Source organism: Gymnoscopelus microlampas (assembly GCF_963454915.1).
Source record: "Gymnoscopelus microlampas genome assembly, chromosome: 21".
Classification (NCBI taxonomy): domain Eukaryota; kingdom Metazoa; phylum Chordata; class Actinopteri; order Myctophiformes; family Myctophidae; genus Gymnoscopelus; species Gymnoscopelus microlampas.
In genome coordinates, this window is record NC_139958.1 from 31,296,510 (window position 1) to 31,308,117 (window position 11,608).

Consider the following 11,608-nt stretch of genomic DNA (forward strand, 5'->3'; position numbering starts at 1 on the left):
TCTGGTGGCAACATAGGGAGAACTTAAAGCACTTAAAGCAATATTGTGGGCCAAGAAAGTAGCTGTGTTAATCATTGTTGAACCCTTCACCCCTCCCTGCCTTTGTAAACTTTGCTTAACCCATTAAGACCTGAGGCCGATTCTACAAAATATCTTCTAAATCCTTTTTAGACATTTTTTTGAAAAAAGCTATGTTTCTATATGAGTGGTTCCCAAACTTTATCATGTCAAGGACCCCCAAAATTACATGTATTTGGTCGCGGACCCCCATCTCAAAATATTTTCCTCCAGGAACCCCCAGAAGCAAAGATTTGAGTTACAAATGTTTGCTTTAAAAATATATGTATTCAAAGATTTGCACACAATTCACGATTTTTCAAAAATATATCTGCACACCGGTGTGTAGTAGTTAACTGACACACTTAAGTCTATACAAAGACGATGGTTGCCCCTTATAGTCTATCATTGCTAGATGATCGGATATCTCCACCTACATATACATCTGGGGACTTCTAAATGCAAGGCAGTGGGCTGGCTAGAACAGCAGCCACTAAAAAACATATGCATAAAAGCTTTGGATTGGTATACTGCAATGCACTTTAATTTGTTTTACTCTCCACTTGTTTCCACCCAGTTTTAGCAAAGAGAGCTGGGAGATTCATCAGTCTCTATTGAGCAGTGTTTAGAGACTTGTGACTTGTGAGGCTCCTTCACTTAGTAAAGAGGGTCACAAAAAAAGAGTTTGTATAACAAGGTATAAAAAAACTGAAGGAAGATTTATTTACTGTATGAGTTTGAGAGCGTGCGTGCGCGAGAGCACACACACGCACACGCACACACACACACACACACACACACACACACACACACACACACACACACACACACACACACACACACACACACACACACACACACACACACACACGGGGGTAGTGCTGTGCATTTTGAGGCTCATGGAACACCCGTTACACCTTAGTGTTGCTTCTATCGATTTCAGCCGAGGGTTAAGCTTTGTGGTCGTTGCGTCGAGTCCATGCTGTGGCCATTTGCTTCCTGTTCAGCGAGCAATTGTTCCCTGTCTGAGTCGGAAAGCCCTACACAGTAAACTCCTCCGTGTTCATTTGTAACTCTCAGAGTTAAATGAACACTAAGGATTTTACTGAGCAGTGTTCGCCCCATGAGGAGCTGTTGTTTCTGGGAAATGTAGCTGGGAAATTATACCTGCTGTTCTGAAGTCTCTTTTCGTGGACTTTATCGTCGCTGTCGGGTGGAAAACCAAAACCGTTCCTTTTTTATTATTATTATAAAACATTTTAAAAGAGTGAAAATAGCCGATCTAGTTTCGAAACGTGTAGATATGAGGTTTTCTGCCCGACAGCGATGTTATGCTGCTAACAATGGCCATACCAAGGAGGCAGGGGATAAATCAAGATGACAGAGTGAGCAGCGGCGGGCAATACCCTAACAATTCCCAGGTGTCGCCCAGCGGAGGCAGTCATTTCTGACTCCCAGAGAGAGACACAAGAGGTGCACCTGTGGTTAGAGCAGGTTCCCCAATACATCAGCTAGGACAGCATGCCCTGTCACAGCATACCTTGCTGTGTATCCTACAACAGCAGAATGCAAGACTTTCTCTCACAGACAAACAAACACACACACACACGCGCGCACACGCACACGCACACGCACACACACACACACACACACACACACACACACACACACACACACACACACACACACACGCGCACACGCACGAGAGTAATCCCTGAGTGCCTGCATGAATAAGCCAGTTGCTATGCCCTCATAACTGAACTGGCAACTCCTGATTATTATTAACATTTTAAACTACAATGTGAAATGGACCAATATTATTGAGCAACTGCATGGCCTATTTCCCACCCCAGAAAATTATATTATCTTGACTGTATCGGTGAAATAGAGATCGGTTCCACACAAACCATTGCCATTGTTCTTTTCCTAATATAAGCCCTTTTCCTCAACACTACGTTAACAATGCCTGTAAGTGAAAGCTAGGCGACTGCGACGCGGTAATTTGGCGACAGAGGTCACTGCCCGTGAGATTGCGGGGCCAGGTTACTTGTGCTGCGGAGTGCTATAAAACTGTACGAATTCACACTTCATAGCCATAAAATATGGTTATTACACCACACATCAACCCCGCACACACACGCACGCACACGCACACGCACACACGCACACGCACACGCACACAGACACACACACACACACACACACACACACACACACACACACACACACACACACACACACACTTCTAGATATGAAGTAGGCTGCTGCCGTGCTGCTATGAAAGCAGCCGCTAATCTTTGCCACACAGTAAAGCTAAAATAAATCATAAGTTCTGCCTTTTGGAAAGCATTCGTGTCTTTGGGTCCAGACCAGCTGATATCATAAATGAGAGAGATTAGAAACAGTTTTGAGGTGTTTTATCCTATTATTTTGTAAACACTGAAGTGTTGAACAGAATGTGCATGCGTTTCCCTGGGCGTTGGACTCATTCCAGATGTACAACGGTGGCTGCTAAGCTAGATAATGTTTTTTTATGTGATGCCAATGCTTTGGAATGATGTTCAATCATAAACCTCCCATCTGCCTTCTTATCTCTTGACAAGGCCTTCGATAGTTTTTTATATCTTCTCTGACTATGATCGACTACCTAAAACGCTTTGCTGGGCAATCCGGCCATTAACGCATTCATAGTTCCATAGCTGCAATCAATAATGCGTCCAGTTTCGCTTTACCGACTCTTTACAGCAGCTCATTAAAAAAAATACGTCTTTATGGGCAACAACTCCCAAGGCCAAACATTGAGACAGACTGAAGACACTCTTCAGCCTGTTCAAGGCGGGAATGTTGTGCCATCAGTCCAACTCTCTGTTCTGTATTAACCCATTAAGACCTGAGGCCGATTCTACAAAATGTCTTCTAAAACGGTAAAAAAAAAAATTGCTACATCTGTGGTTCTTAAACTTTTTCATGTCAAGGACCCCCAAAATGATATGTATTTGGCCGCGGACCCCCATCTCAAACTATGTTGTTCCAGGGACCCCCCAAAAGCAAGAATTTGAGTTACAAGTGTTCGCTTAAAAAAATAATATATATATATACTATATAGTACTTTTTCCACCACTGCTGGAGACACCCACTGTACTGGCTCTTCGCCAGTTCCTCCACTCGGCTTGTGTGATCTAGGCAGGGGCAGTCGAAGCACAGTAACGCATGGAAAGCATCTGCTTCTTTGAGGGCATCGTGGAATGTCCGTGGGCTGGATATGCTTTTGATCGGGACGGAGACCTCGAACAAACGATAGTAGCACCAACTGCTCCTGGATATGCCGCGGTAAGGTGAGATAGCTGTATTAGATTATTCTGTGCATAGGCCCCTATGCTCTCCTTTTCTCCTCAGCAGGTCGGCCAAAACACTTCTCCAGAGCACTCATAAAACGGTATGGTTTATCTGCTCTGTTCTGAGACTCGTGAACTCCACAGGTCCACCGTGTGATTCCGAAACACAAAGTCCTCGTTGCCTGCGGGCTGGTCTTGCCAGCGCTCAGTGGTGGGAAAAGTACTCAAACGTTTTACTTAAGTAAAAGTATCAATACTGCAATGTAGAAGTACAGTACTCTGTTGCAAGTAAAAGTTCGGAATTCAAAATTTACTTGAGTAAAAGTACAAAAGTATTAGTATCCAAATGCACTTAAAGTACAAAAAGTAAAAGTACTAAAATGTTTGAAAATAGCCTATGTATAAAATAGGGCTAAAAGTGGTTAATATATGTTTTATATCTGCAAAGTAACTAGTTACTAAAGTTTTCAAATAATTGTAATGGAGTAAAAGTACAATATTTGCCTCTGAGATGTAGTGGAGTAGAGGTAAAAGTATAGACAATTGGAAATACTCCAGCAAAGTAAAAGTACCTCATAATTGTACTTATAAGTACAGTACTTGAGTAAATCTACTTAGTTACTTTACACCACTGCCAGCGCTCTTGGGCTGTGCTCGTCATGCCTTCTGACCAGAAAGCCACAATTAACACATACAGTATTGATTCCACCCAACAGATTCCCCATGGCAAGCAATTACACACGAAAAACAGAAGAATAACAAACATATGTGTGCCCCGCCCCCGAGGCATGTCGGGAACGGCCTTGTACATCTGCCTCTTCAAACGCCACGCGTGTGTTTTCTTGTTCCCCCGTATGCTTTAATTGTGTAATTGTTGCAACAAGTCAAATTCAATGCACATGTTTATTTGGTAAACAAATGGGATTCTGATTCTAACAGTCTTCCGGAACACACACTAGGCCAGTTTTCCCTGCAGGACTTCCAGAGCAACACACCATGAATGTCTTGATTAGTTTCAGGCTTAATGGCTTGCTTTTAAAATGTGATTTGTACAGTAAATGTAGCAACAACATATTAAGAAAGTCGTTTATCATTGGGGATGAGTCAAGGTGAACAAGAGCAATAATTAATTTGCTTACGGAATACAATTTAATTTCTCTTTGCGAAGACTTGGGGTTTAATTGGAGAAGCCCACGGCCCTTGTTTTGTTTTCCAATTTAAACCAGAAGTTACATTAATAATTTACAGAATAACAAATCAAAGAAAGGCCTCAATAGCTGTGAAATCTAATTTTGCGAGACTTCAGGGATCTATACGCAAAAGCGAACGTACAGTACCAACGCAGAGAACACATTTATTTTAATAATGTTTTTCACTGTCGGTTACAAACTTAATATGGAGCTACGAACCAATCCCCTCAGTCTATGGTGACAACATTGTTTCAGAAAAGCGTTCAATGTGTTCAAATCTAGCATAATATAGTTAAGATTTCTCTCTCCATTACAGAGAATGAGTGCTATGCAAAGCGTTTTGCATAATCTAAATTGTTATATATGACAATCTGGCACTGAACTGACATTATGGAGACACAAACATGCACAAACTGTGCACATCCAAAAAATTATTTAGTCAAGTTATTTTTTTCCTCGAATGAGGTGTGAGCAGAATTCTTTCTGACAGGAGGGAGCCATTTTTAAGTCACACGTTCCAACTGTCTTTGTTTGCTGTCTAATTATCAAGCCTCCATGCTCTGCCACACTCACTGTGAGGCTGATTTATGAGACAACAGATTCTTCTACTTATGAGTCTAGGCCTGCTTCAGGATAAACCCCAGGTATCAGTCGTTCACTTAACCCTTTAAGACCTGAAGCCGATTCTACTTAATGTCTTCTAAAACCCAACAGAGTTGGCCAACACGACGGCTTGCAGAGACGAGGTTTAACACATTTAGCGCACCGGTGCCAGGAGAATAATAACCTCGCTCTCAGTGTGGAAAGACCAAGGAGCTGATCATGGACTACAAGAGGAGAGAGTGCATGCGCACTACAGGCTCAACCAGTTTAGGGTCCATTTGGTTATATATTGCAGATGACCGTAACCCATTCAATCCGGGAACGCATCTCTGTCATTTTAGATTTCTTTGGCTATTCAAAAATAGCAGATATACAAGCGCTTGTACAAGAGCGTGTAGATCTGCTATTTTTGAAATATCGTGAAAATGTGTGCAAATCTTTGAATATATATTTTTTTAAAGCGAACATTTGTAAAATACTTTGTTCCAGGGACTTCCATAAGCAACGAGCTTATAGCGCGGCACTCTGTGCCGAGCTATGAGCTTGTATATCTGCTATTTTTGAATAGCCAAAGAAATCTAAAATGACGGATTGACTGGGTGAAATGGGCCTGCACCCACACCACACCGGCGCTGAAAAAAGGCACAACAATGCCTGTACTGTTTACAGCCTCCAAAGAAATTCAAGGTAAGCCTCTCTGGTACATAACACTAATGTCTTTCTACAACAACATCATTGAGGAGCAGGACAGATGGCCGTGGCCAGGCAAGTGATATATATCGTATTAGTGCCAGCCGTACCACCAGACCTTGGAGCAGTTTCTACCTGGCTGCCATCAGGCTGCTGAACAGGCCCTGAGTCGCTACACTGCCCGGACTACAACGGCCACCTGCTGTGTGGGATTACTGTCCTGTTGTACACAGGCCTATGACCATAGGTGATTTTTGCCCCCCAGCCCCCCCCCCTATACCCCCATGAAATTGCTATGCCTATGATCATAATGGTGCAGCTGTTACTACATTTACACTGATTACACATGACTGACTCTTGCTTCTTTTATCCATGGATCTTATGCATGTCTGACATACTGGCACTTTAATTCCTTTATATTAGAATGAAATAGGAAATTGACTGACTCCTTATTGCTTTTATCCATGCACTTATCAAATATTTAACCATGACCACATTTTTAGGCATTTTATCACAGTTTTTTTTTTGGTCTGAGTCTTGTTTGTTTTTATGTCTTTGCTTTCTCTTTTTGCTTTTCTTGGAGGATGTGGGTTTGTACGGATTAGAATTTCACCCACTTTTGAGGACTGGCGATGAAATCAAGATGACCTTGATGCTGACATTACATTTTTTACATTACATTACAGTCATTTAGCAGACGCTTTTATCCAAAGCGACTTTTTATTGTATTCAACCTCGGTAGGGAACGAAACTACTAATCACCAGAAGTCTTAAGTGCATTCTCTTCTAAAACAAGCAACTAAGAGTGTACCTAGCTCTAAGGTAAAAGTGCAATATATCAGCTACCTACTTTCTTAAACAGATGAGACAAATAGGAAAATCAAATGAGCCAGAGTTAAAACAAATAAGTGTATCGAATAAACAAGATCCAATAAAACAATAAAACAAGAGCTCGTACCACTAATTAACAAGTAGGCAAGGCAGGGAAGGGTAGTGTTTCCTGAAGAGGTGGGTTTTCAGCCTGCGGCGAAAGATGGGCAGTGACTCTGCTGTCCTGACATCAGTGGGGAGTTCATTCCACCACTGTGGGGCCAGAACAGAAAAAAGCTGTGACCGTGTAGATCGGCCAGAAGGATCACTGAGGGACGAGGCAACCAGTCGCCCCGAGGCGGCAGACCGAAGTGGTCGGGCAGGGGTGTAAGCATCGACAAGGCTGACCTTGAATAGGCAAACATTCTGCAGCAATAAGCAAACATTTGGTGAAATTAGCCAATCTACGATCTCACAACGCATCACAATGTGACACATTGGGAGCTTGTCAATCTGGGAACCCAGACCTAACTGAAAATGAAAAACAGCGACCTCTGCTGTTTGTTCTATCTCAGTTAGCTCTGGGCGGAAGAAAACGCAGCACACGTGCGCAAGGAAACCGGGTTTTTTGGTCTGCCTTCACCGCTCCACTTCCGGGTGGTGCGACTATGTTTTCATTCCCACTAACAATATTTCTACACGGAACACTAACACCCCTTCTCCCAGAGAACATGGATCGTTTTGGTTATAAGCCCACTTGTTTCTATGATGAAAGAGCAAGTTAAAATGTGAATATCTTTCCGTGGTCTTGTCTGCTCCGCGGACGCTACTGTTAAATTAGTTTCGGTTAGTTTCGAGGGGGGAAGGGTCGACGGACAAGTGAATCCCGCCCACTACATTTGATTGGGTAAAGCGCGGCCTGCTTCCTGATCTGATAGCACGCCCACTTGAAACCAATGCGCAAGGGTTGTCAACACGGCTACCGACAGATTCAAACGTAGAGCAGAATCTGTTCTTGAGAGATTAGGAGCTTGTAGATAGGCTATTTTTGGCAAAGAGATTTGGTATAGTGGGAGGGGACCAAGTACCCCTAGGGGACCCTGTTCAATTAAGTACTATATAGGTTTCAAGTGGTTAATTTTATTATGCAAAATGTGATTCTAAAGTGATAGAGCTCACAAGAAACCAAGGGCATGTTAACTCATCAACAAAGACAAACTGAATTGTTTATACTGTAGGTCCCAATCTGTGTAAAGTAAATGCTGAAATTCATCATTGTCATCAGACAAGGTTATCCTTAAATTGCATTCTCCTAGAAGAGACAGGGAACAGATGCCCCTCGTATTATATGTGCAACAGATATGACTTTTTAATAATAAAAGTTTAACCGAGTCAAGAGAATTCAGGAAGTTAAATTAGACCGCCCTTGCAGACCATTAAAAACATTTCACCCTGAACCTGATAATGAATGCAGCAGATGACGAAAATGAATGCATATGGGGAATTTTCAAGGCAACTTCCTGCGGTGCCACTGAGGCCACACTCATAAAAAAGCAAACAATATGGAAAGTACTACTTATGTTCCCTGCTTGTGCTGACACTTTACCCCTTTGAGACCTTAAGCAGGGCTTATGAGTAAACTTATCAGTAAACTTTGATTAAAGCACATTTGAAAAGTTTTAGTGTGTTTCTCTCTGCAAATCACCAACAAAAGAGGCAAATTAGTGGCTGCTGCTGGAATTAAAGAAATTAAATAGTTCCCTCTGAGAAGATTGGTATCATGCTATGCTCCGCATAATGCACATCAACGGCAAAAGGAATGCTTTAATTTCTTCCCAATGTAAAAAAGGAACAAACATTCGTTAGAGAATGCCCTCTGAAGGAGATGTTTAAAGTCACACAATACTGTACATCGCTTATTTCCAACTGTAGAATCTAGATTATGAATAAGAAACTAATTAGGCCATGGATGTACTGTAGTTATGCCACAGCTAAACCTTCATTCAATTTAGATTGTATTTCATTACACTCAGTAGCTATATTTATTCTAAATCTATATTATTTCATTTCTGTCAGGGTGAGTTCAGAGGACCCAAAAGCAGTACGACAAACGGCAAGAATCAAGGTCCAGGAGTTTTTTTTTTCAAACCTCCCATAAAATGGGGTAGGCAAAACAAGGACTGAAAATACAGACTCTTGCAGCCTTGACAAAGCTCATCTATACACTGACATGAAATGACGATCTGACAAAGATACTGTTGCACAGGGGCATATATATTGACAAGGACTAACTAGACACAGGTGAACTCAAAATACAATCAAGACGCGATAGGCAGAGGGACTGACAGGACACAGGTGGAGAAAACCAGGGCAACAACAGCGTGACAGAAAACAAGACTAATACAGAACATACAGAGCAACATGGCTTATTAAGTCCAAAAACTAACAAACACGGTCAAAGCCCAAGGGCTGAGGAGCGGACCGTGACAATTTCAGGGTATCTATTTATAGTATATCAATTTGTACGTTGCCATTTTATTGCGTAACCAGTGAAAAAAACGTGGATAACACACAACAAACTAGAAAAAGTGCTCCTCGGAGCACAGGTCTCCGCCAGGTCAGGTATGTTATTGTGGCCTCCTGGTGGCGCTATAATAGGCCAATGTGAAAAGGGTGCCATTTGTTCAAGGGCTTTTCACTGCAATCGGACACTGCATTCATGATTGGGGCATTTTGTTCCAAAAATGTGTTTTGCAAAATTAGACCTGCTGGTGGCGCTATAACAGGCCAATGTGAAAAGGGTGGCATTTCTTCCTCGGCCTAATAGAAATGTGCGTGTGAAATTTCTCGGACATCGCAAGCTGCGTTCATGATTTGAGGCATTTTGTTCAAAACGGACCAATCCTGCAAACTTTGGAAGCCAATCTTAGGCAATCAGGATGGAATATGGGAAATCGGATAAATCCGTGTTGATCACATGACTTTTTGTGTGATGTTTGGACAAAATCTGTAGGAGTAGTAACAATAAATGTGTTTTGCACGTATCGTCTCCTGGTGGCGCTATAACAGGCCAATCTGAAAAATTGGGCCAGAGGTTCTGAATTGGCATCCAGGGAGTGTGCATGCACAGTTTCGCAGCGGCCGGGCCAACGGTGCCAGAGATTAGCTGCTAACGGACGGACAGGACGGACGGACACACGGACGGACGGACGGACGGACGGACACACGGATGGACACACGGACGGACACACGGACGGACGGACGGACAGACAGAGGGTAAAACATACTCTCTCGCCATGCCTTTCGGCCTGGCGGAGACAAAAATAACACGTGTTAAATATTAGAAGCAATTTAACAGTCAGAGCCAATAATCTTAACATAACAAAAACGCTACTCGTTGCCAGCTTCACAGTCAACCTTTCTGTTCGGATGAAGATAGAAGGCATGGTGCACTAAGTGGGAAAGATATTTCTATAAACCTGCAAAGGGGCAGAGAGAGGATCAACAGGCTGCTGAGACACGAAACCGCCTTCTGCTCTTTTTATTCTCCTCTTGTGGGTCTTTGTGATTGTTCTGTATGCTCACTCAGCCTGGCTGAACACCGGGGGTTGCATATATTTAACCCATTTAGACCGGGAATGCATCTGTGTCATTTTAGATTTGCTACGAGCTTGTAGATCTATTATTTTTGAAAAATTATGAAACTTTGAATATAATTTTTTTAAGCAAACATTTTTAACTAAAATCTTTGCTTCTGGGGGGGGTTTACATTATTTTCTTGGCTTTTCTGCCTTTATTGATAGTATAGTAGAAAATGACAGGAAACAGGGAGAGAGAGACAGGGAGTGACGCGCAGCAAAGGTCGTCAGGAACGGGACGGGAACTCACGTAGCGCCTTCAGGCACCAGTGCCTATGTGGTCCGCTAGGCCAGTGGGCGACCCTGGAACACCATATTTTGAAATGTTTGTCCGCGGACAAATACACAATTTTGGGGGTCCTTGACATGAAAGTTTGAGAACCACTGGTATTATAGCAACATACGTTTTTAGAAGGATTTAGAAGAAATCTAAAATGACACACGTTCCTGGATTGAATGGATTAACCCCCATTTTCATCTGCTTTGCTGGTGAATAAGGTGGGTTTGTTTGAGCCGCACTAATATTGAACCATGACGACTTGTCTGTATTGAGTCAGTTCTTTCTGAGGGTTTAGGGTTTTTACAACAACGATGAATACGTTGTTGCATGTTGTAAACAGCTGTTCCTCAACGTCGGTTTCCGGGGACCACCATCAGGGTCCAAATGGACCCTTACGGGTCTGAGAGTGTACAAACGGAACCAAATGGACTATTACGGGTGCATTTGATTCTATTTTTAATAATAATGGTTAAAGTGGTTGCTTTACAAAGAGTCTCCTTTGTGTCTCCTACCGGAACCCACCGCTCGTCATCGAATTATTGGCTTAGGAATGCGACAAAAACTAAAAAATGTCCATGAATTCAAGTCTCCATGGGGTGAGTAATCAATAGAAAATAAGTAATTCTTTGGGTGAACTATCCCTTTAAGGTCCATACAGAGACCCATGCTCAGGCCGTAGCGCTCACTTTTGCTGTTTCCGATGCAGGCATACAGAAAGCTTGCTAAATGTAATTGGCCCACACCTGTGATGCTGTTGGAAGATTTGTAAGTTCCAATCTAATTTCGAGGACTAGTTTTGGCTAGAGTAGACTATGCAATTGGCAAGGCAAGTTTATTTGTATCGCACAACAATAACGCAGTTGAAAGTGAAAGTGCTTTACACAAAACATTAAGCACTGAGACATTAACTCTCAGAGCATTAAGACAACACATTAAGGAAGAAACACATTATAAGCACATTATATGCAAATCAAATCACATTTTAAAAAGCATTACATGTGATGG

At 42.3% G+C, this 11,608-nt stretch overlaps 1 protein-coding gene across 1 annotated transcript in view; it reads left to right on the plus strand.

The window, feature by feature from the left end:
• Positions 1 to 3,267: 3,267 nt before the first annotated feature.
• Positions 3,268 to 11,608, plus strand: part of LOC311037904 (galactose-specific lectin nattectin-like) — a gene marked incomplete at its 5' end in the record, with an annotated part of 82,902 nt that continues 74,561 nt past the window's right edge. The window contains one exon of the mRNA XM_084047200.1: positions 3,268 to 3,392. Within this exon, the coding sequence (XP_083903326.1) occupies positions 3,268 to 3,392 (125 nt within the window). The remainder of the gene's footprint in view (positions 3,393 to 11,608) is intronic.